This window comes from Arctopsyche grandis, chromosome 2 (genome assembly GCF_051622035.1).
Source record: "Arctopsyche grandis isolate Sample6627 chromosome 2, ASM5162203v2, whole genome shotgun sequence".
Taxonomy (NCBI): domain Eukaryota; kingdom Metazoa; phylum Arthropoda; class Insecta; order Trichoptera; family Hydropsychidae; genus Arctopsyche; species Arctopsyche grandis.
In genome coordinates, this window is record NC_135356.1 from 7,330,905 (window position 1) to 7,357,097 (window position 26,193).

The 26,193-nt window shown below is 36.1% G+C and overlaps 1 protein-coding gene across 1 annotated transcript in view; it reads right to left on the reverse strand.

The window, feature by feature from the left end:
- The window catches only part of sls (sallimus), a 107,494-nt gene that overhangs the window by 7,166 nt on the left and 74,135 nt on the right, over positions 1 to 26,193 (reverse strand). The window contains exons 33-43 of the mRNA XM_077446056.1: positions 19,572 to 26,123; positions 12,887 to 19,480; positions 6,273 to 12,794; positions 5,772 to 5,819; positions 5,583 to 5,681; positions 5,275 to 5,427; positions 3,984 to 4,955; positions 2,134 to 3,510; positions 1,770 to 2,057; positions 1,547 to 1,688; positions 9 to 718 (exon numbers count right to left, since the gene is read on the reverse strand). Coding sequence (XP_077302182.1) covers positions 9 to 718; positions 1,547 to 1,688; positions 1,770 to 2,057; positions 2,134 to 3,510; positions 3,984 to 4,955; positions 5,275 to 5,427; positions 5,583 to 5,681; positions 5,772 to 5,819; positions 6,273 to 12,794; positions 12,887 to 19,480; positions 19,572 to 26,123 — 23,457 coding nt within the window. The remainder of the gene's footprint in view (positions 1 to 8; positions 719 to 1,546; positions 1,689 to 1,769; positions 2,058 to 2,133; positions 3,511 to 3,983; positions 4,956 to 5,274; positions 5,428 to 5,582; positions 5,682 to 5,771; positions 5,820 to 6,272; positions 12,795 to 12,886; positions 19,481 to 19,571; positions 26,124 to 26,193) is intronic.

The window sequence follows — 26,193 nt, forward strand, 5'->3', positions numbered from 1 at the left end:
ACACTCACCGAATATTCTCAGATTCAGATGTACCGTATCCGAACCATGTGAATTCTCAACCCTGATTGTGTATTTGCCGGTTGAAGATCGCTTCGTAGAAACGATGGTGATTGTGGACTTGTTCTCTTTGGTGACTATGTTGAACTCTTGGTTGCTCTCGATCACGACATCGTTCTTGAACCATTTGATGTTTGGTGTTGGGTAGCCCTTGATTTGGGCGACCACTGTCCATTGTGTACCAACTTTCAATTTTTGATTCAAAAGCTTCTCTTCGATAACTATCGAAGGTTTCTCCACTATGCTTAAGCTGCAGGAAGTTTCCACCGAGCCCAACTCGTTGGTTGCTTTGCAAGAGTATTTTCCTATTGAGGACTCTCTCGCCTCTTTCACAATGAGAGTAGCTAATCTATTTTCATAACTTATGTTCTCTTTAACAGTCTTTCCGTCTTTGAACCATTCTACTTTAGGAGTTGGAATACCGCCGAACACACAACTGAATGTAACGGTCTGAGAGAATGTTGTCGTTATGTCGCGCAAGGCTTGTTGTACTGAAGGTGCTTCTTTATCTGTCGGTTTTTGTAAAGTGAATGTAACAGATTCAGAAGTAGAACTAGTTCCAACTGAATTGTAGGCTTTCACTCTAGCTATATATTTTTGTTTTGTCACTAATTTTTTAATAGTATAAGTCGTACTTGTGATATTGGTGATCTCTAGCCATCTGGAAACAAAAGTAGATGCAGTGTAGGATTGGTAATAATTTAATTTCATCGTTAATTTTGTATTATATATGTTTTGATTATATTATATAGAACAATTATCGCTTTTTTATTATATTAATTTGAACAAAATTTTATTATTTTATTAAATATTATATAATAATTTTTAAATATTGTATAATATTGTAACGTAGAGATTAGGTGGGTGGCGCTCGTCGACCGATTGCATACGAACACTATTCACCTGATCTCTCGTTCGCGCCAAAATGTCCTCGATCGCCGATTTCTATATCTTCGTTGCTCTGCTCATCTCCGATTCCACTTGACTGACACCAATGTTGCGTGGACGTGAAGAGGGGGCTTTCAGAATCGGAGAGAAAGACGCAGGAGGGTTGTAGAAGGTGTTTATTCGTGTGCTCTCGTCAGCGCTCCAGGTCGGAATGGTTTCCAAGCCGAGAGCGCCCCATATTTAAACCCGTTGGGCGCAACACACATACATACATACACATGTAAACTATTGGTCGATGAGTGGGGCGATGCCATTGGCCGTTACATACGGCTTATTCATTCGGCGAGGACATTTTGGCGCGAACGAGAGATCAGGTGATTAGCGCTCGTAAGCCATCGGTCCACGAGCACCACCCACCTAATCTCTACGTTACAATATTTATGGTAGGGAAAAATAAAAAAATATGAATCTAGTAAAAAGCTTCTAAAAATCAATGTAATGCTTTCTTGTTAGATTATAATATTTTATAAGCGTTTTAAAGAAGAAAAATGTCTACATGACTGGTAATATTATATTTATTCCAAGTTTATTTTTTACTAACTTGTTATCTGATGCATTGCAATATTCTAATATGTAACAAACTGGTGGAGAGTTTCCATCATAGTCAGATTCCTTCCAATGAAGAGTGACATAGTCCGTTCCCATTTCAAGAACGTCAGGTGTTCCTGGAGGTGAAGGTATTTCTGAAAATACATAAAAAATAAATGTATTAAATTATATGAGCGTAAAATTTCACCACGCTATTGAATTTCATTAAATTTTACCTAGAACGGTAAGTTTGATATCAATGTCTGCTTTTCCGAAATTGTTTGTAAGTTGAAGTTTGTAACTGCCAGAGTCTTTCTTTTCCACTTTTTTAATTGTCAGCGATGCACTATCTTCGTTTATCGTAGGCGTGATTCGTGGAGATTTGGTAATCACCTTCTTATCCACTGACCATTCGTCTTTGGGCTTCGGCATCGCAATGAATTTGACATCAATTGTAACATCGTCCCCTGATTTGACTTTGTATAAGTCTTTGAATTCTGTGATTTTAGGAGCCGATTCTGTAACTAAAGAAGCACGTGATAATATACATACATTTGAAATTTATGTTTATATTACATTTTAAAAATAATCAATACAAACCTTCTACAATTAATTTGCATGTTGTTTTTGCATCAAAGACTTTGCAAGAGTAGCTGGCCTCGTCGTCTTTGGTAGTTTTCCTTATGATCAAAGTTCTCGACTTTTTGTCTGAAAGTATCGTGTAATTTTCAGAATCGGTGATCTCTTTACCGTTCTTGTACCAGTGTACTTCCATGCTAGAGTCGAATACTTGAACGGTTAATGTGGCATCGGAGCTCATTGGTACACGCATGGTTTCAGGTAGTTCCAAAGTGAAGTTATTGCTTGGACCTTTAACGGTCAGATTGGCTTTAGATGTGCTATTTCCGACGCGACAAGAGTATTCTCCCATGTCTTCGGAAGTGCAATTGTAGATTTTCAATCGCTGTTTCTTGCCGTCTATGTTTAATTGAATGTGATCAGAGAATTGAATCTCAGTACCGTCCTTAAACCAACGCACCAATGCATCACCTTTGGTCAATTCTATTTCGAAGGAGGCCTTTTCACCTTTGTTTATAGTTTGATCTTTCATCTGAGTGGTTATTTCAGGTGGTAATTCAACAACCGTCACCTCTGCTGTACAAATTTGATCTCTTAATTTGCATGTGTATTCACCTTCATCATGTACTGATGTGTTTCTGATGAGAAGTTTCCTCAGATTACCCTTATTTTCAAATTCGTACTTCTTGGCTTTAGGATGAATTGTGTCGCCGTCTTTTACCCAAACAACATCAGCCGTCTCCGATGAAATTTCAACTTCAAGAATTGCAACTTCCCTTTCTTTGACTTCAAAGTCTTGAAGTTTTCTAATGAACTCTGGAATTGTTTCTTTGACGTTCAAATATGTTTTGGTTTCTTGTCCTTTAACAGTACATTTAATTTCACCCGTATCGGTAATTTTGGTTTTCTTTATTCTTAATTTGTGAATCCTACCCTCCTGAATAATCTCTCTGTGGTCCATTCCACTGATCTCTTTTCCATTTTGGTACCATTTGGTGGAGACAGTGTGCGAAGTTTCACATTCCATAGTCACAGTCTCGCATTCGTCTACTTCAAAGAAGTCTTTCAAGTATCTAACAAATGTTACCTTCTCAACGTCAACGGTGACTTTAGCTCCGTGGCACACTTTTCCAGCAATATTATGAGCTATGCACTTGTAATCGCCAGAATCTGTCTCCGAATCGGCACTATCGATTTTCAGGATGATCCTTTCACCATCGAAACTCAAATGTACTTTATCAGAGGGTTCTAAGGGTTTGTTATTCCTCAACCAAGATATTGTAGGCAATGGGAAGCCAACCACTTTAGCGGTCAACATGATTGGTTTTCTTTCAGGTACACTTAATTCTTGGAATCTTTCGATGAAGAGTGGAGGCTCTTCGTTTTCTTCAGTTGGTTCTGTATGAAAAAGAAAATAATAGTATGAATAATTAAATTAAATGCATAATTTAATATTTATAATAAAATATACAATTGTATTATAGGTATATAAACATAATGGAGCATAAACATCTAGAATATTAATAAATTGAGAATTAACTCTAATTGGAACGTAAATACTCACTAGCTAAATGTATAAAACCAAATTATACAGTGCATGTATACTACAAATAGCAACAATACCTTAAAGTCATTTTTTAAAGTTATTTTCTGTCTCATTTCTTATATGCATATATGTAATATAAAAATCAAAAGATTATTCTTAATTTTATAAAATTTAAAACTTGAACCACTGAACATAATTTGAAGTTTGGAATGAATACATATATACTAATTTATTGAGTTTAGCTAAATTCATCATTCAACTGCATAATTGGTATCATATATGTACTGTAATATTTGGTTTTGATAAGTCAAATGATCTAATTTACCTTCGATTGAAAGTGTTGCTGAAGTTTCTGCAGTTCCTTCAGTGTTTGTAGCCCTCACTGTGTATACAGCATCATCAACTCCCCTCTTCAAATTGACCAGACTAATATAATGCGTGTCACCGTCTGACTTTGTATTAAGTGTTTTGCACACCTTGTTATTCTTCAACCAGGTGATCTTGGGCGTCGGATTACCAACGATCTGAGAAGTCAAAACAATGCTTTCACCCTCTCTCATGGTCAAGCTGATGAATGGAACGATCACTTCAGGCTTTTCCTTCTGCGTTGTCTTCACTTTAACGACGATGGGCAAAGAAGCTTCACCTTCCCTATTCACGGCAACCACTTCATACGTTCCCTCTTCAGATTTTTTGATGTCGTCTATTTTCAAAACGCTGCAGTACATGTGCATGTCGGACTCTGTTACTATACTGATTTTTTCAGTTGGTGTTATCTTTCTGCCGGCGAACAGCCATGTGATTTCAGGCTCCGGCACGGCCACCAGTCGACACTCCAAGAATATCTGTGAGCCTTGATCTACGTATTGAGCTCGTGGTTTCTTAGAGAAGGTAGGTGGTATACCTTCCAATATATCGGCCAACGAAGACTCCCTAGATAGACTCTTGCGACTCAGTATTGTCATTTCAGAGCCATGATCGGACAGTGGAGCTTCGACAATGAGTTCTGTGGTGCTGGATGCGAATCCAGCTGCATTCTTAGCTACGCATGTGAAGGTTCCAGCATCTTCGGGGAACACTTCACGGATGATAAGTGTAGCTACATTGTCGTCATCATAGTATATTTGGAAGTCTTGAGACGGTTTGATGATAGCTGTCTGTCTGAACCAGGTAATTTGTGGTCTCGGATAACCCTCCACTTGACATTCAAACTGTACAGTATAACCATCAGGTGTGTGTTTTGGTCTTAATTTTTCAATGAATCGTGGAGCTATAGCTTGTTCTTCAGCGGTCGGCTCTGAAATAAAATAAAATTGTGATTAATACCATATTGTTCTATGAATATGTAGTATTATTTATATGTTTGTTATTATAAAATGTATTTATAATTAAAAATATATGTATACTAATCTAATCATTTATGATATTTCAATATATGCATTTAAAATTGAAATGCCTTTTTTATTTTTATGGATATGTATGTATTATACAAATACATAGAAATCTATTTCAGTATTTGTATAAGTTAAATAGCTAAAAACTGTCAGTGATTTACTTTGAAACACAACCTCAGTCATTTTAAAATACATTTCAAAATCTAGTGTAGATTATCTTACTTTCAAATACTGGAAGTTTGTCGATCTTTTCATAAAGTTTCTTTTGAAGGTAGACAGTGTAGTTTGCCTCATCCATGACGTATTGTGCGGGCACCCATCCTTTTTCTTCAGTTAAATGTTTTCTTACGAACCACCAGTCCTGATTGTGTGTTTCTACAAACATATATATATATATATATATATATATATATATATATATATATATATATATATATATATATATATATATATATATATATATAATATATAATATAACATATAAACGCCAATTCATTTCGAAAAACTTCTTATTATCTTATAATATTTACCCAAGATGTATAAGCGTTCTCCTTCAACCAAATTGATTGCTTCATCAGTTTCAGCCATGTATGAATATACTGCGAAAACGATGTCTCCTTCTCTGACTTCTGAAAATTTATTGATTTAATAAATATACATACATATATAATCTAATTTGTGCGTGAAATGTAAATATCATTGCAAAATTATTAACAAACCTTGTTCGGACACATCTGCTTCTTTTGATATGCTCATTGATACGGCTTCTGTGATTGGAAAAGTAATAATTAATTTCATATATATATATATATATATATGTATGTACATAAGTAAAAATTTATAGTTCTATTTTAGGATCCATGCAATAAACGATAGTTTACAATGGTTATATTATATCAATGTTTCTTAACAAGTGTTGCATGAAAGGCTTAATTCATGAGTGATTCAAAATAAGAATTGATGGGGTAAAGGTAGATAGGACAAATTACTAGCCAAATTAAAAAAGGACAAATGAATATAAAACTTTTGCTTTTGTTTTATAACAATATACTATTTTTCACTCAGGCCTTTGAATGCAGATATTCACTGCTTGAGACATTTCGTATAATAAAATAGTGTGTTCTAAAGGATCCTTTATGTAGAAGTAAAATTAAATTAAATTAATTTCTTTAACTTTATTGACACACAATGAAAATAGTTTAACATTAATATGCAGTAACCTTGTACAAATGTCGGCTTCACTGCTTTTCTCTTCTGTGACAAAGTCAAATAATCTTCTTCGAATGTCTCTGTGAACCGACGGGCTGGATTATAACCTAGCATTACTTCTTCTTCATGTTCGCTCACTTGATAGCTGTGTTTTTTGGTTTTAGGTTTCAGCATCATCTGTACATCAATAGAATTCTCTTCAGATTCAGCCTCACTGATGGTAACTTCTTCATATGGTTCCTCGCTGTCAATCTCTCTGGTCAGTTTTATGGAAGCTTCTCCCGTTTCTTCGGAGAATGTGGGCTGTTTCTTCTTCTTTAGTCTTATTTTACTGGTGAGAGAGAGGTCTTCGGTAGTATACGAGTCTCTTCGGCTCTTAACATCAAATTCGACTTCATCAACTTCATCGACACTGTATTTTGGTTTCCGTTGTAAACTGAAATTAACATTTTCAGGACCTTCATCCTTCTCTAATATCTTTATTGAAACTTCTTCCGAATCTTCATCATAAGTTTGTTTAGGCTTTTTCTTTTTCATTTTAATACTCTCTGAGACGTCTTCGCTTGGAGCAGTAGTTGGTGCTTTTTTGGAACTTTTAATTTTAATTTCTACTTCTTCTTCTTCCATGTCTACTATTTTCGGTTTTTTCTTTTCAACTTTCTTTGTTAGGTCATAGCTAATAATTTCTTCAGGACTACCAGGTTCCTCCACAGACATGATTTTGATTGAAGTCTCTTCGGATTCTTCGTTAAATGTTGGTTGCTTTTGAGATTTCAATTTCACCTTGCTGGACATAGAAATTTCTTCCTCAGCATAGCTATCCAAATGAATTTTGAATTCTTGTTCAACGTCCTCTTTGGTCTTTGTTGTTTTTGGTCTGAATGTAACAGTTTCTGGTTCGGTAATTTCCGTTACACTAGGAATAGAACTTTTCCTAATAGGTTTTAATTTTTTGATTGTTATTTCTTCTTCATGCTCTTCTGAAACCTTTGGTTTAGGACGTGCTTTTGAAATTTTCACATCAACCACTTCTTCAACGTCTTCTTTTGGTTTGCCAAGTTTTATTATATTTTCTTCAACATCTTCAACCAGTGGCTTAGGTTTCTTTTTAAGGATTACAGCTTCTTCCACATCTTCCACCTTTTCTGGTTCTTTGATTTCTTCTACCTTTTTAATTGTAATTTCTTCTGCAGTTTCTTCGATAACCGTTTTTGGTTTGGGTTTCTTTTTAAGTATAACAGCTTCTTCCACATCTTCTACTTTTTCGGGTTCTTTGATTTCTTCTACCTTTTTAATAGTAATTTCTTCTGCAGTTTCTTCGATAACCGGTTTTGGTTTGGGTTTCTTTTTAAGTATTACAGCTTCTTCCACGTCTTCTACTTTTTCGGGTTTTTTGATTTCTTCTACCTTTTTAATAGTAATTTCTTCTGCAGTTTCTTCGATAACCGGTTTTGGTTTGGGTTTCTTTTTAATTATTACAGCTTCTTCCACATCCTCTACCTTTGCTGGCTCTTTGATTTCCTCTACTTTTTTAATAGTAATTTCTTCAGCATTTTCTTCGATAACTTTTTTGGGCTTAGGTTTCTTTTTAAGGATTACAGCTTCTTCCACATCCTCTACCTTTGCTGGCTCTTTGATTTCCTCTACTTTTTTAATTGTAATTTCTTCAGAATTTTCTTCGATGACTTTTTTGGGCTTAGGTTTCTTTTTAAGGATTACAGCTTCTTCCACATCCTCTACCTTCTCTGGCTCTTTGATTTCTTCTACCTTTTTAATTGTAATTTCTTCAACATTTTCTTCGATAACCGGTTTTGGTTTAGGTTTCTTTTTAAGTGTTATAACTTCTTCCACATCTTCTACTTTTTCGGGTTCCTTAATTAACTCTACTTTTTTAATTGTAATTTCTTCTTCTTGTTCTTCAGATACCTTTGGCTTTAGTCGTTTTTTCGAAATTTTTACATCGACCATTTCTTCCACAACTTCTTTTGGTTTATCCAGTTTTATTACACTTTCTTCAACATCTTCAATAACTGGTTTTGGTTTTGGTTTCTTTAGTACAACAGCGTCTTGAGTTTCTTCGATATTTTCTGGTTCTTTGATTTCTTCTATTTTTTCAGGTTCTTCAGGTTTCTTTATCTTTTTAACTTTCTTCGGTTTGTCTACTTTTTCAGGTTCTTTAATTTCTTCTACTTTTTCAGGTTCTTGAATTTCTTCTAAAGCTTCAGGTTCTTTGATTTCCTCGATTTTCTTAGGTTCTTTTATGTCTTCAACCATTTCAGGTTCTTCTGTTTTCTTTGGGGTTTTGACTTTCTTTGGCTTCTTCTCGGGTTCTTCTTTTGTAATTGTTTCTGGTTCTACTTCTTTTATTACTTTGATTACTAATTCTGCTTTTTCTTCCAATGGTTCCACTTCTTTTACAACCGGAATAGATTCTGTTGCTTCAACTTCTTCTGTTACCTTCTTTTTAGGTTTGAGTGTAACTTTGATGGGTGATGATTCCCTTGATGTTTCTTCTGTTTGTTGAGTTTCTGGAGTTTTCTTCATTTTCAAAACGAAATCTTCCGGTTCAATCTCCTTTGAAGTAAATTTAGGTATCGTGGCTTTGAATGAATCAGTAGTTTCAGTTGTTTCTTCCTGTGGTTTTTTAACAGGAATGGGTTTCAAAATTACATTTTCTTCTTCGGGTTCCTCCTTAGGAATCTTTCCTTTTCCTAATTTTATGGTGAAAGGTTGTTCTTCGATTTCTTCAACAGACGTTTCAGTCGGTGTTTTCGGCTTCTGAACAATTTCTTGGCTTCTTGCCACAATATCTTCATATCCGAAACTTGGTTTTTCCAATTCTACCTTTTGGAGTTCTGGAATAACTACCTCAACATATTTTTTCCTTTGAATTTTCATAGCTTCTTTAGCGTTTCTTGATAGTATGCCAGCATCCCGAATAACTTGCATTGAACTTATAACGGGCTTCAATATATCTGGAGGCCAATCCCTGACATATTGTATACGACTTTTAAGTAAAAATTTAGGAAGTTCTGTTGTTTTGACTTCTTTTTTCACTGGGGTAACAGCTTTTTTTAATTTAATCTGAGCGAAAAGTGGAACCTCGTTCGTTTCTACTATTTGCATTTTACTTACTTTAATTTCTTTACGTTCTATTTTTATTGGTTGCATTTTCATTAATTTCATTTTCTCTGGTAATTTTTTAGGTTTTTGTTCTTCTGGTTTCGTTTTTTGTGGTTCTTCTGGTTTTACCTTTTGTGGTTCTTCTGATTTGACTTCCAGCGGTTCTTTCGGTTTTAACTTTTCGGGCTCTTCTGGTTTGACTTTTTTAGGTTCCTCTGGTTTAATTTCATCTATCGTCTTTTCAACCTTTTTCTCTTCAGGAGCAGAAGGTTCATCACGCACAACTTTAACTTTCTTTACTTTTGGCTTGCGTTTGGTTTCTTCCTCGACTGTTTCCTTTGGTGAAGTTAGGTTTGGTTTTTCTTCGTCAATTTCTTTTAGAGTGTCAAACGTTTCGACACTAGAAGTTGAAACACTATCATTTTCAGTTATTTTTATAGGTAGTTTATCTGTACTTGGTATAGGGGTACTTAATTCTTTTGTTTCTTCTTCAGATTGTTTCCCTACCAAGCTATCTTTGACAAATTGAACGGGTTTATCAGACGTGGCTTTAGAATCAGCTTTCAGTATTTCTGTTGTTATTGAAGGTAATCCTTCTTGAACTTTAGTAATGGGTAATTCTGCAGGAATACTTTCAGTATTTTGTTCTGTTGTAATATAATGTTCACTTTCAGACGGAACAGTCGTAACTTTATCTTTCTTCACAGTCAAAGTGAAGTCTTTCGACGTTGTAACAAATTCGGGTATTGTTTCATTAACTTCTGAGCTATCTGCAATGGGCTGAATCTTTTTAGACACCAATTTTGTATCAGATATTTTTTCTATATTAATAAATTCATCGTTAATAATTTCATTGTCGTATGATTTTACTTCAATAGTTGTAGAAGGTTCTTCTCCTTCTTGTTCCACTGTTGTTATTTCAGTTACTTCTTCTTTTGTTCCAACGTTTTGCTTGATAATGCGCTTCTTAACCTTTGGTTGTTTTTTAGATTCATCTGGAAGTTTTTGTAATTCTTCCGGCTCTATTATGTCTTTAGACTGTTTAGGTTCTTCTACGGGCTTCTCTTCAAGTTTGGGTTCTTCCTTTGTAGGTTTGACTTCTTTTGGCTCATCTTCTTCTTTTGGCTTATCTTCTTCTTTTGGCTTAACTTCTATTGGCTTAACTTCTTCGATTGGCTTAACTTCATCTTCAGGTTTAACTTCTTCTGTTGGCTGAATTTCTTCTGGTTCATCTGATTTTTCATCTTTCGGTTTTTGTTTTGGTACCTTACGTTTTTTGATTTGTTTTTCTTTTACCTCCATTTCTGGTAATTCAAAATCTTTGGTTTCTATTGGTGACAGAGGCGCTTTAAATTCATCTTTTTCTGTGGAAACTTCTTCCGGAGCATCTTTTTTAAACGGTTTTAGAGTAATTTTCATTTCCTCGGGTTCATCTTTGGGTCTTTCTGGTATTCGGAATTTCACGTCCTCCGCTTCTTCTGGGGCAATTGGTTTAGGAACTCCTTTTTTCAATACACTAGGCACAGTTTCTGGTTCAACCGGCTTTTTCTTTGGCCTTTTGTATTTAGGGGTTTCATCGACTTTTTCTGGTTCTTCATCAGGACTTTCAATTGGTTTTTCATATGGCAACAAATCAATGTCATTTTTATCAGTATCAAATGGTTCTATTCCCTCTAATTTCGGAACTATATCTTTTTTCTTCTTTTCTTTTTCCTTTACTTCTTCGTCAGGCTTCTTTGCTGGTTTTGGTTCTTCAGGCTCCTTAATTGGTTCATCTTCTTGTGGAACCTTCTTTAATACAACTTTTTCTTCCACTGGTTCTTCATGAACAAGTTTTTTCTTTCCAAGTTTAAGTGTCTTTGTTTCAGGTTCTTTTACTTCATCAGGCTGTATCGGCTCTCTTTCATATTTTTCTTCAGGTTGTGGAGTTTCAGCAGCTTTAACTATGTCTTCAAGGGTGAATTCCGGTGTTTCTAATTCAGTTGGTTCTAGATCTGGTATTTCTTTTGGTTTATATACCTTTCGTTTTATTTTAAGAGCTTCTTTAGTGTTTCTAGATAATATACCTTGATCTCTAACCGAACCTAAATATGTTACAACCATTTTAAGTTCTTCCGGTGGCCAGTTTCCTACACGTTTTATACGACTTTTTAGAAGTATTTTTGGTACAGATACAGATTTTGGTTCTTGTTTTTTAATAGTAGGCGTTTTACTTAATTTTTTCAAAGCAAATAATGGTGCATCAGTTATTTCTACTTTATTTGGAAGTTGTTGTTTGTGTTCAATCTTAATAGGCACAAGTTTAATTTTATCCAGCTTAACAAGTTTTGGTTTTTCTGTAGCCTCCACATCATCTAGTTTAGTTCCGGGTGTGGGTTCTTTTGGTCTTATTATTTTTTTCTTCGGTTTTTTTGTGTCTTTCGGTTCAGGTATGTTCAGACGAGGAATAAATGTATCATCATCTTCTTCAACTTCTGGATAGTCGTCTACCGAAGCAATATCTTGAGAGGTTTCACTAACTAGGATGTCTTCTTTATCTTCCACATGTTTCTTTATGATTTTCTTCTTTTTCAATGGTTTTTCAGGCTCAGTCGGTTTCTCTTCATCTTTCGAAATTTCTTCAACTGGGGCAACAGATTCTTTTAGTTCTGGTTGTTCGTCAGTTGGGGAAACCGATTCAACAATGTCTGAAGTTATCGTTTTTTCATCAATATTAATTTTCTTGATCAAGCGTTTCTTTTTGCTCTTTTCCTTGACATCTTCCGGAATGTCTTTAGTTTCGATTGGTTCATCAGTTTCTATTGGTACATCGTCAATTTTATCAACTTTTTCGGGCGTTTCTTCAACTTTCACTTCTTCCGGTTTTTTAGGTTTCTTCTTAATTTTACTTACTTTCTTAATTGGTTCTTCTTCTTTGGGAATTTCAGATACTTCTTCTATGTCAATAGAACGGGTTTTTTCTGGTATTACATTCTCTTCATCTTCTTCGAATTGCACTACGGCTTTTTCATCTACTTGTGTTCCGGTTTCTGGAACATTCGGTTCGCATTCTTCAATACTAAAATCTGACTTGGAAGGAGATTCTCGTTTTGGTTTCACTTCTTGCTCATCATCCCACATTTCTTCAATAACGATATCTCCTCCAAATTCTTTGTCAGTTGCTTGTTTTTGATTTATATTGACTTTCGTAGATTTTTTCCTTATAATTGTTCTCTTCGTAGTAACCTTTTTAGCTTCAATAGATCCGGGAGATTTTTGGAATTTCGTAACAATTTCTTCTATTTCCTCATTATCTGACGATGGTACTGATAAAGGAGAGGTAAAGTCCTCTTGTATTGTTACCGTTGTATCTTCAGATTGCTGCAGTGGAGTGATAGTAACATTTTTAATATTTTCATCTTGAATTGTTTCTGAAACACATTAAATAACATGAAAAAAAAGTAAAGGATAAATAATAATAACACAAATCACACTTGAGTAATTCACTAGATGATCGTTTTACCTTGAACAGTAACCATACTTTTTTCAAATTGAATGGTATCTTGTAATGCAATTGTTTCTTCAGTGAACAGTGTTTCGTCCGCTATGATAGGTTTATGAATTGGTAAAATTGGTATATCATCAGCTGTAGTGTCTTCTGTCAATGGTACAGTGTTTTCTGGTTTCGAATCAGTTTTCTTAACAGATTTTTTAACTTTTTGTTTATGGGGCGTTTCAATAATAGTAGTGGTAGTTTTAGATGTAAAAGTATTATTGGGTTCATCGCTTGTAATAGAGGGAACTAACTGAGATGGAATGTTTTCAGGTAAATTCTCGCAAATTTCTTCGAGAACTGGTTCGTCTGAAACAATTGTATCTGAAATTTTGTGTGTGGTCTTTTTGATAGTTTTCTTTATTATTCTCTTTTTGATAATTTTTCCAGTCTCATCTGGGAAAGACTCTTCAATGACTTCTTCTGGCTGTTCTATTATTTCTTCAATCGGTTCAACTTGTTCTTCTTCAGGCTTGTCTTCTTCTGGAGCTACTTTCGTTTCGGTTATCTTTTTCTTAATGATTTTCTTCTTTTTCTCAATAACCTCTTTCGGTTTTTCTTCTTCTACGGGCTTTTCTTCGAGAGGTTTGGTTTCAAGTAATTCGGTTTCGATAATTTGAACGTCAACGGTTGTGACGGGCTCTTTACCGTCTTCTTCCACTGTAACAATTTCCGTGATTTCTTGTTGCGGTCCCAAATCTTTCTTTATCACCCGCTTTTTGATCTTCTTACGTTCCACTTTTCCTTCATGGGTTTGTACTTCCGTCACCGTAACAGTTTCTGGGTATTCCTCAGTAACCTTCGCCTGTTTTTCGGTTACTTTGAGAGGTTTGAGTTTTTCTGTCGTTTCATCAACATCGAATTCCTCGACAGTTACGGTAGTTTGGGGTTTCTTTTTGCCCTCTTGTATAGTTACAATTTCTGTAACTTCTTCTTTGGAACCCTTTCTCTTTTTGAGTACCTTCTTTTTTATGGTGCGTTTTTCGGGCAAACCTTCTTCGGTTCGTACTTCTGTTACGACGACTTCTTCGGGAAGTTCTTCAATAGTCACAGCTTCTTCTTGTGGGAATTGTGGAAGAGATTTCGTTTCTTCAAATATGTCACTCGATTCTTCAGGAGTTTTTTCAACCACTGTCGTGACCGGTTTCTCGTTTCCTTCTTGCGTAGTTGTTATTACTGTGACCTTTTCTTCCCCGTCAACCACTCTCTTGATCTTTCGTTTCTTAATAACCTTCTTGTGAATTTTGCCAGTTTTATCTTCAACTTCGACAGTTTCCGTAACCTCTGGCATTTCTTCAACATATTGTGGTTCCTCTCTTACGATTATTTCTTCGGGAACGGTTTCATCTTGAGTTATGACTTCAACAGTGGTCACAGGCTTTTCATCACCCCGAATAACCGTCTTCACTGTCATGGTTTCCTCAACTGTACCGTCTTTCTTTTTGAAAATTCGTTTTTTGGTAATCTTTTTGGTTGGTTTTCCGGTTTTCTCATCTGGAACAATTTCCTCGACAACTTCTTCCGGATATTCTTTAACTTCTTCCATCGGCTTTACTTCTTCTTCCGGTTGTTTTTCTTCCGTAATGACAACTGTTTTCTTGATTACTTTCTTTTTAATAATCTTCTTTTTAATAATTCTTCCGGTGTCATCTGTAATCGACTCTTCGATGACTTCTTCAGGTTGTTCTGTTATTTCTTCAACCGGTTCTAATTTTTCTTCCTCGGTAATTTCTTCAGAGGGTTCTTCTTGTTTGTGGGTAATAGATTTTTTGATCACCTTTTTCTTAATTATCTTCTTTTTAATTATTTTTCCAGTGTCGTCCGTTACAGTCTCTTCGATTACTTCTTCCGGCTGTTCAATTATTTCTTCAATTGGTTCCACTTGTTCTTCTGTAGGTTGCTCTTCTTCTGGAGCTTCTTTCGTTTCGGTTATCTTTTTCTTAATGATTTTCTTCTTTTTATCAATAACCTCCTTCGGTTTTTCTTCTTCCACGGGCTTTTCTTCGAGAGGTTTGGTTTCAAGTAATTTGGTTTCGATAATTTGAACTTCTACGGTTGTAACGGGCTCTTTACCGTCTTCTTCTACCGTAACAATTTCCGTGATTTCTTGTTGCGGTCCTAAATCTTTCTTTATCACCCGCTTTTTGATCTTCTTACGTTCCACTTTTCCTTCGTGGGTTTGTACTTCCGTCACCGTAACAGTTTCTGGATATTCCTCAGTAACCTTCGCCTGTTTTTCAGTTAATTTGAGAGGTTTGAGTTTTTCTGTCGTTTCATCGACATCGAATTCCTCAACAGTTACGGTAGTTTGGGGTTTCTTTTTGCCCTCTTGTATAGTTACAATTTCTGTAACTTCTTCTTTGGAACCCTTTCTCTTTTTGAGTACCTTCTTTTTTATGGTGCGTTTTTCGGGCAAACCTTCTTCGGTTCGTACTTCTGTTACGACGACTTCTTCGGGAAGTTCTTCAATAGTCACAGCTTCTTCTTGTGGGAATTGTGGAAGAGATTTCGTTTCTTCAAATATGTCACTCGATTCTTCAGGAGTTTTTTCAACCACTGTCGTGACCGGTTTCTCGGTTCCTTCTTGCGTGGTCGTTATTACTGTGACCTTTTCTTCACCGTCAACCACTCTCTTGATCTTTCGTTTCTTAATAACCTTCTTGTGAATTTTGCCAGTTTTATCTTCAACTTCGACAGTTTCCGTAACCTCTGGCATTTCTTCAACAATTTGTGGTTCCTCTCTTACGATTATTTCTTCGGGAACGGTTTCATCTTGAGTTATGACTTCAACAGTGGTGACAGGCTTTTCATCACCCCGAATAACCGTCTTCACTGTCATGGTTTCCTCAACTGTACCGTCTTTCTTTTTGAAAATTCGTTTTTTGGTAATCTTTTTGGTTGGTTTTCCGGTTTTCTCATCTGGAACAATTTCCTCGACAACTTCTTCCGGATATTCTTTAACTTCTTCTATCGGCTTTACTTCTTCTTCCGGTTGTTTTTCTTCCTTAATGACAACTGTTTTCTTGATTACTTTCTTTTTAATAATCTTCTTTTTGATAATTCTTCCGGTGTCATCCGTAATAGACTCTTCAATGACCTCTTCAGGTTGTTCTGTTATGTCTTCAACCGGTTCTATTTTTTCTTCCTCGGGAATTTCTTCAGAGGGTTCTGCTTTTTTGTGGGTAATCGATTTTTTGATCACCTTTTTCTTTATTATCTTCTTTTTAATTATTTTTCCAGTATCGTCCGTTACCGACTCTTCGATTACTTCTTCCGGCTGTTCGATTATTTCTTCAATTGGTTCCACTTGTTCTTCTGTAGGTTGCTCTTCTTCTGGAGCTTCTTTCGTTTCGGTTATCTTTTTCTTAACGATTTTCTTCTTTTTCTCAATAACCTCTTTCGGTTTTTCTTCTTCCACGGGCTTTTCTTCGAGAGGTTTGGTTTCAAGTAATTCGGTTTCGATAATTTGAACGTCTACGGTTGTAACGGGCTCTTTACCGTCTTCTTCCACCGTAACGATTTCCGTGATTTCTTGTTGCGGTCCCAAATCTTTCTTTATCACCCGCTTTTTGATCTTCTTACGTTCCACTTTTCCTTCGTGGGTTTGTACTTCCGTCACCGTAACAGTTTCTGGATATTCCTCAGTAACCTTCGCCTGTTTTTCAGTTACTTTGAGAGGTTTGAGTTTTTCTGTCGTTTCATCGACATCGAATTCCTCGACAGTTACGGTAGTTTGGGGTTTCTTTTTGCCCTCTTGTATAGTTACAATTTCTGTAACTTCTTCTTTGGAACCCTTTCTCTTTTTGAGTACCTTCTTTTTTATGGTGCGTTTTTCGGGCAAACCTTCTTCGGTTCGTACTTCTGTTACGACAACTTCTTCGGGAAGTTCTTCAATTGTCACAGCTTCGTCTTGTGGAAATTGTGGAAGAGATTTCGTTTCTTCAAATATGTCACCCGATTTTTCAGGAGTTTTTTCAACCACTGTCGTGACCGGTTTCTCGGTTCCTTCTTGCGTGGTCGTTATTACTGTGACCTTTTCTTCACCGTCAACCACTCTCTTAATCTTTCGTTTCTTAATAACCTTCTTGTGAATTTTGCCGGTTTTATCTTCAACTTCGACAGTTTCCGTAACCTCTGCCATTTCTTCAACAATTTGTGGTTCTTCTCTTACAATTATTTCTTCGGGAACGGTTTCATCTTGAGTTATGACTTCAACAGTGGTCACAGGCTTTTCATCACCCCGAATAACTGTCTTCACTGTCATCGTTTCCTCAACTGTACCATCTTTCTTTTTGAAAATTCGTTTTTTGGTAATCTTTTTGGTTGGTTTTCCGGTTTTCTCATCTGGTACAATCTCCTCGACAACTTCTTCCGGATATTCTTCGACTTCTTCTATCGGTTTTACTTCTTCTTCCGGTTGTTTTACTTGCTTAATGACAACCGTTTTCTTGATTACCTTCTTTTTGATAATCTTCTTTTTAGTAACTCTTCCGGTGTCGTCAGTAATAGACTCTTCAATTATTTCTTCTGGCTGTTCAATTATTTCTTCAATCGGTTCCAGTTGTTCTTCTGTAGGCTGCTCTTCTTCTGGTGCCACTTTCGTTTCGGTAATCTTTTTCTTAACGATTTTCTTCTTTTTCTCAATAACCTCTTTCGGTTTTTCTTCTTCCACGGGCTTTTCGTCAAGAGGTTTAGTTTCAAGTAATTCGGTCTCGATTATTTGAATGTCTACGGTTGTGACGGGCTCTTTACCGTCTTCTTCCACCGTAACAATTTCCGTGATTTCTTGTTGCGGTCCCAAATCTTTCTTTATCACCCGCTTTTTGATCTTCTTACGTTCCACTTTTCCTTCGTGGGTTTGTACTTCTGTCACCGTAACAGTTTCTGGATATTCCTCAGTAACCTTCGCCTGTTTTTCAGTTACTTTGAGAGGTTTGAGTTTTTCTGTCGTTTCATCGACATCAAATTCCTCAACAGTTACTGTAGTTTGGGGTTTCTTTTTGCCCTCTTGTATAGTTACAATTTCTGTAACTTGTTCTTTGGAACCCTTTCTCTTTTTGAGTATCTTCTTTTTTATGGTGCGTTTTTCGGGTAAACCTTCATCGGTTCGTACTTCTGTTACGACGACTTCTTCGGGAAGTTCTTCAATTGTCACAGCTTCGTCTTGTGGGAATTGTGGAAGAGATTTCGTTTCTTCAAATATGTCACCCGATTCTTCAGGAGTTTTTTCAACCACCGTCGTAACCGGTTTCTCGGTTCCTTCTTGCGTGGTCGTTATTACTGTGACCTTTTCTTCACCGTCAACAACTCTCTTGATCTTTCGTTTCTTAATAACCTTCTTGTGAATTTTGCCAGTTTTATCTTCAACTTCGACAGTTTCCGTAACTTCTGGCATTTCTTCAACAATTTGTGGTTCCTCCCTTACGATTATTTCTTCGGGAACGGTTTCATCTTGAGTTATGACTTCAACAGTGGTCACAGGTTTTTCATCACCTCGAATAACCGTCTTCACTGTCATCGTTTCCTCAACTGTACCGTCTTTCTTTTTGAAAATTCGTTTTTTGGTAATCTTTTTAGTAGGTTTTCCAGTTTTCTCATCTGGTACAATTTCCTCGATTACTTCTTCTGGATATTCTTTAACTTCTTCTATAGGTTTTATTTCTTCTTCTGGATGTTCTCCTTTCTTAATCACAACTGTTTTCTTAATTATTTTCTTTTTAATAACCTTTCTTTTAATTATCTTTCCAGTTTCATCCGGTACAGTCTCTTCAATGACTTCGTCGGGATATTCTGTGACCTCGTCAATCGGTTCAACTGTTTCTTCTTCAGGTTGTATTTCTTGATCTGAAATCCTGGTTTCGATAATTTTTTTCTTTATGATTTTCTTCTTTTTATCCGTTATTCTCACTTGCTTAATCTCTTCTTCTGGAGTTAATTCGAATGGCGTCGTTTCTAACTCTTCAATTGTAATAGTTTCTTCATTTTCCGGTTTTATTTCTTCTTCATACGTTATTGTTTCTTTTTGTGGTCGTTTTTCCTTCTTGATTATTGTCTTTTTAGTTTTCTTTATTTCAATTTGCCCCTCATGTAATTCAACCTCTGTAATTGTGACAGTATCGGCAACTTCATTTATAAACCTAGCTTTTTCTTTTTTATATTCAAAAGGTTTGATAAACTCGATTGCATCGGTTTCGGAATCTGCAGAAAGAACATCATTTTTCTTTATATCTGTTTTTTCATCTTCTATTTCTTCTCGTTTTTTGATTATCTTTTTCTTAATTGTTCTCTTTTTGACTATTCCGTCAGTTGTTTCCTCTGGTAATTCTTCTATAGTTATTTCTTCTTCCGGGGCACTTTGTTTAACTGTCATAATTTCTTCTTCTACTTCAATAGTTTCTTCTCCTTGATCATTTTTTATGACCCTTTGTTTTTTCACTACCTTTTTAGATACCTTACCTACAGTGTCTTCAATAACGATTGTTTCGGTAACCTGAGGCTTTTCCTCAAGTTGTGTTGTAATTGGCTGTGTGCGTTTTGTGATTGGAGTGGTTTCGTCAAAGTTTTCTGAAATTATAAATGAACAAATAAATTTGTATGGCCACAATATATATTTTTTTTGTTTGTATCATGTATATATTTGTTATGTCTTTTTTACCTTCATATATGTGTGTTGTTGAGTTTTTAGTGTCTTTGACTGCAGGTATAATTGTTAGCGTCGTGTCGTACTCTTGTATTATATCATTTTGTTCCAATGGCATGGTAGAATCTTCTGTGTTTTTATTTGTAGTGGGGGTTTTATGTGTTTTTTTATCTTTTTTTGTGTCGTGAGTTGTTTTGGGTTTACCTGAATCAGTTTTGATGTCTGAAAGAGATTCTTCAATCTCGCTTGTTTCGTTAATTGGTATTGCTTTTGTTATATTACAATATAATGTATCAACCGTATGTATGGAAACCGTGTTCATGTGATCATCTACGAGTTTTGCTTGTTGTGGGTTTTCAAACAGAGGTTCGATTATTTCGAATAATTCAATTTCGTCAGATGGACCTTGGTCAGGTGTGTCTTTTGGTGTTTCTGGTTTAGAGTCACTAGTCTGTTTTTTCGTAATCTTCTTTATTAATCGTTTTTTGGGCATATCTTTAGGTAATACATCTGTCGTTTTATCTGGGATTTCTTCAATTATAAGAGAATCTTCTAATGTTTGGGGTATATCTTCAATTACTTGTTTAATCATTGTTTTAGGACTTTCGGTACCTTCTTGAACTGTGATAATTTCCGTTACGTTTTCTTTTCCATCTTCAGCTACTCTCTTGATTTTTCTTTTCTTAATTATTTTTTTGACAATTTTGCCGGTTTTGTCTTCCACTTCGACAGTTTCTGTAACCTCTGGCATTTCTTCTACAATTTGAGGTTCTTCTTTTACGATTACTTCTTCGGGAACTGTCTCATCTTGAGTTACGACTTCAACAGTGGTCACAGGCTTCTCATCACCCCGAATAACCGTTTTCACTGTCATCGTTTCCTCAACTGTACCGTCTTTCTTTTTGAAAACACGTTTTTTGGTAATCTTTTTGGTTGGTTTCCCGGTTTTTTCATCCGGTACAATTTCTTCGACAATTTCTTCCGGATATTCTTTGACTTCTTCCGTCGGTTTTATTTCATCTTCTGGTTGTTTTACTTGCTTAATCACAACCGTTTTCTTGATTACCCTCTTTTTGATAATCTTCTTTTTAATAATCGAGCCAGTGTCATCCGTAATAAACTCTTCGATGACTTCTTCCGGCTGTTCCATTACCTCTTCAACAGGTTGTACTTTTTCTTCTTCAGGCATTTCTTCAGTGGGTTCTTCTTGTTTGTTGGTTATTAATTTTTTAATCACTTTTTTCTTTATAATTTTCCTTTTAATTATTTGTCCCGTTTCATCCGGTAAAGACTCTTCGACAATTTCTTCCGGCAGTTCTGTTATGTCTTCAACCGGTTCTATTTTTTCTTCCTCGGGAATTTCTTCAGAGGGTTCTTCTTGTTTGTGGGTAATAGATTTTTTGATCACCTTTTTCTTTATTATCTTCTTTTTAATTATTTTTCCAGTGTCGTCCGTTACAGTCTCTTCGATTACTTCTTCCGGCAATTCAATTATTTCTTCAATTGGTTCCACTTGTTCTTCCGTAGGCTGCTCTTCTTCTGGAGCCACTTTTGTTTCGGTAATCTTTTTCTTAACGAGTTTCTTCTTTTTCTCAATAACCTCTTTCGGTTTTTCTTCTTCCACGGGCTTTTCTTCGAGAGGTTTGGTTTCAAGTAATTCGGTTTCGATAATTTGAACGTCTACGGTTGTAACGGGCTCTTTACCGTCTTCTTCCACTGTAACAATTTCCGTGATTTCTTGTTGCGGTCCCAAATCTTTCTTTATCACCCGCTTTTTGATCTTCTTACGTTCCACTTTTCCTTCGTGGGTTTGTACTTCCGTCACCGTAACAGTTTCTGGATATTCCTCAGTAACCTTCGCCTGTTTTTCAGTTACTTTGAGAGGTTTGAGTTTTTCTGTCGTTTCATCGACATCGAATTCCTCGACAGTTACGGTAGTTTGGGGTTTCTTTTTGCCCTCCTGTATAGTTACAATTTCTGTAACTTGTTCTTTGGAACCCTTTCTCTTTTTGAGTACCTTCTTTTTTATGGTGCGTTTTTCGGGCAAACCTTCTTCGGTTCGTACTTCTGTTACGACGACTTCTTCGGGAAGTTCTTCAATAGTCACAGCTTCTTCTTGTGGGAATTGTGGAAGAGATTTCGTTTCTTCAAATATGTCACTCGATTCTTCAGGAGTTTTTTCAACCACTGTCGTGACCGGTTTCTCGGTTCCTTCTTGCGTAGTTGTTATTACTGTGACCTTTTCTTCCCCGTCAACCACTCTCTTGATCTTTCGTTTCTTAATAACCTTCTTGTGAATTTTGCCAGTTTTATCTTCAACTTCGACAGTTTCCGTAACCTCTGGCATTTCTTCAACAATTTGTGGTTCCTCTCTTACGATTATTTCTTCGGGAACGGTTTCATCTTGAGTTATGACTTCAACAGTGGTCACAGGCTTTTCATCACCCCGAATAACCGTCTTCACTGTCATGGTTTCCTCAACTGTACCGTCTTTCTTTTTGAAAATTCGTTTTTTGGTAATCTTTTTGGTTGGTTTTCCAGTTTTCTCATCTGGAACAATTTCCTCGACAACTTCTTCCGGATATTCTTTAACTTCTTCTATCGGCTTTACTTCTTCTTCCGGTTGTTTTTCTTCCTTAATGACAACTGTTTTCTTGATTAATTTCTTTTTAATAATCTTCTTTTTAATAATTCTTCCGGTGTCATCTGTAATCGACTCTTCGATGACTTCTTCAGGTTGTTCTGTTATTTCTTCAAACGGTTCTAATTTTTCTTCCTCGGGAATTTCTTCGGAGGGTTCTTCTTTTTTGTGGGTAATCGATTTTTTGATCACCTTTTTCTTTATTATCTTCTTTTTAATTATTTTTCCAGTATCGTCCGTTACCGACTCTTCGATTACTTCTTCCGGCTGTTCAATTATTTCTTCAATTGGTTCCACTTGTTCTTCCGTAGGCTGCTCTTCTTCTGGAGCCACTTTCGTTTCGGTAATCTTTTTCCTGACGATTTTCTTCTTTTTCTCAATAACCTCGTTCGGTTTTTCTTCTTCCACGGGCTTTTCGTCGAGAGGTTTGGTTTCAAGTAATTCGGTTTCGATAATTTGAACGTCTACGGTTGTGACGGGCTCTTTACCGTCTTCTTCCACTGTAACAATTTCCGTGATTTCTTGTTGCGGTCCCAAATCTTTCTTTATCACCCGCTTTTTGATCTTCTTACGTTCCACTTTTCCTTCGTGGGTTTGTACTTCCGTCACCGTAACAGTTTCTGGATATTCCTCAGTAACCTTCGCCTGTTTTTCAGTTACTTTGAGAGGTTTGAGTTTTTCTGTCGTTTCATCTACATCGAATTCCTCAACAGTTACGGTAGTTTGGGGTTTCTTTTTGCCCTCTTGTATAGTTACAATTTCTGTAACTTGTTCTTTGGAACCCTTTCTCTTTTTGAGTACCTTCTTTTTTATGGTGCGTTTTTCGGGCATACCTTCTTCGGTTCGTACTTCTGTTACGACGACTTCTTCAGGAAGTTCTTCAATTGTCACAGCTTCTTCCTGTGGGAATTGTGGAAGAGATTTCGTTTCTTCAAATATGTCACCCGATTCTTCAGGAGTTTTTTCAACCACTGTCGTGACCGGTTTCTCGGTTCCTTCTTGCGTGGTCGTTATTACTGTGACCTTTTCTTCCCCGTCAACCACTCTCTTGATCTTTCGTTTCTTAATAACCTTCTTGTGAATTTTGCCAGTTTTATCTTCAACTTCGACAGTTTCTGTAACCTCTGGCATTTCTTCAACAATTTGTGGTTCCTCTCTTACGATTATTTCTTCGGGAACGGTTTCATCTTGAGTTATGACTTCAACAGTGGTCACAGGCTTTTCATCACCCCGAATAACCGTCTTCACTGTCATGGTTTCCTCAACTGTACCGTCTTTCTTTTTGAAAATTCGTTTTTTGGTAATCTTTTTGGTTGGTTTTCCAGTTTTCTCATCTGGAACAATTTCCTCGACAACTTCTTCCGGATATTCTTTAACTTCTTCTATCGGTTTTACTTCTTCTTCCGGTTGTTTTTCTTCCTTAATGACAACTGTTTTCTTGATTACTTTCTTTTTAATAATTCTTCCGGTGTCATCTGTAATCGACTCTTCGATGACTTCTTCAGGTTGTTCTGTTATTTCTTCAAACGGTTCTAATTTTTCTTCCTCGGGAATTTCTTCGGAGGGTTCTTCTTTTTTGTGGGTAATAGATTTTTTGATCACCTTTTTCTTAATTATCTTCTTTTTAATTATTTTTCCAGAGTCGTCCGTTACAGTCTCTTCGATTACTTCTTCCGGCTGTGCAATTATTTCTTCAATTGGTTCCACTTGTTCTTCCGTAGGCTGCTCTTCTTCTGGAGCCACTTTCGTTTCGGTAATCTTTTTCTTAATGATTTTCTTCTTTTTCTCAATAACCTCTTTCGGTTTTTCTTCTTCCACGGGCTTTTCGCCGAGAGGTTTGGTTTCAAGTAATTCGGTTTCGATAATTTGAACGTCTACGGTTGTAACGGGCTCTTTACCGTCTTCTTCCACCGTAACAATTTCCGTGATTTCTTGTTGCCGTCCCAAATCTTTCTTTATCACCCGCTTTTTGATCTTCTTACGTTCCACTTTTCCTTCGTGGGTTTGTACTTCCGTCACCGTAACAGTTTCTGGATATTCCTCAGTAACCTTCGCCTGTTTTTCAGTTACTTTGAGAGGTTTGAGTTTTTCTGTCGTTTCATCGACATCGAATTCCTCAACAGTTACGGTAGTTTGGGGTTTCTTTTTGCCCTCTTGTATAGTTACAATTTCTGTAACTTGTTCTTTGGAACCCTTTCTCTTTTTGAGTACCTTCTTTTTTATGGTGCGTTTTTCGGGCATACCTTCTTCGGTTCGTACTTCTGTTACGACGACTTCTTCAGGAAGTTCTTCAATTGTCACAGCTTCTTCTTGTGGGAATTGTGGAAGAGATTTCGTTTCTTCAAATATGTCACCCGATTCTTCAGGAGTTTTTTCAACCACTGTCGTGACCGGTTTCTCGGTTCCTTCTTGCGTGGTCGTTATTACTGTGACCTTTTCTTCCCCGTCAACCACTCTCTTGATCTTTCGTTTCTTAATAACCTTCTTGTGAATTTTGCCAGTTTTATCTTCAACTTCGACAGTTTCCGTAACCTCTGGCATTTCTTCAACAATTTGTGGTTCTTCTCTTACAATTATTTCTTCGGGAACGGTTTCATCTTGAGTTATGACTTCAACAGTGGTCACAGGCTTTTCATCACCCCGAATAACTGTCTTCACTGTCATCGTTTCCTCAACTGTACCATCTTTCTTTTTGAAAATTCGTTTTTTGGTAATCTTTTTGGTTGGTTTACCAGTTTTTTCATCTGGTACAATTTCCTCGACTACTTCTTCCGGATATTCTTTGACTTCTTCTACTGGTTTGATTTCTTCTTCCCGTTGTTTTTCTTCTTTAATCACAACCGTTTTTTTGATTACCTTTTTTTTAATAATCCTCTTTTTGATAATTTTTCCGGTGTCATCCGTAATAGACTCTTCATCTGGTACAATTTCCTCGACAACTTCTTCCGGATATTCTTTGACTTCCTCTACGGTTTTGATTTCTTCTTCCGGTTGTTTTTCTTCCGCAATAACAACCGTTTTCTTGATTATCTTCTTTTTAATAATCTTCTTTTTGATAATTCTTCCGGTGTCATCAGTAATAGACTCTTCGATGATTTCTTCAGGTTGTTCTGTTATTTCTTCAACCGGTTCTAATTTTTCTTCCTCAGGTATTTCTTCAGAGGGTTCTTCTTGTTTGTGGAGAATTGACTTTTTGATCACCTTTCTTTTTATTATTTTCTTTTTAATTATTTTTCCGGTTTCATCTGGCACTGATTCTTCGATGACTTCGTCGGGATATTCCAAAACTTGCTCCATTCTCTCTTCTTGTGGAGTTTCTTCTATTGGCGTCGTTTCTAGCTCTTCGATTGTTACGGTTTCCGTTACATCTTCTTGTGGTCTTATTTCTTTTATAACTTTTTGTCTTTTAATTTTCTTTGTATCTATTATTCCATCGTGTATTTCGACTTCTGTTATTGTTACATTATCCGGAAGATCTTCCACTATGCGAGCTCGCATTTTTTGATACTGTAAAGGTTCTATTGATTCAATAATTTCCCCTTCTGATACTGGTGTCGGTGTATCTTTCTCAGACATAGTTTCCTCTGTTAAATCTGCCCTCTTTTTGATGACTTTTTTCTTTATTATTTTCTTTTTGGTAATTGTATCAATTGTTTCCTCCGGAATTTCTTCTATTGTTACTTCTTCTTCGAGTAATTCTTCTTTTGGTTTATTTTGATTAATTATTACCAATTTTTCCTCCACTTCGCTGACTTCAACGATTTCTTCTTGGCCGTCTTTTTTAACCCGTTTTTTCACTACCCTTTTAGATACTTTACCTAAATTGTCCTCAATTACTATTGGTTCAGTCACCTGAGGCGAATCCTCAAGTTGTGTGGTAAATTGAGGTGTACCATGTGTGATTGGAATGCGTTCGTCAAAGTTTTCTGAAAGTAAAATTAAGAAAGAATAGTCGTGAATTATAAATAGTGATTAGTGATTGCAACCAAATATTAA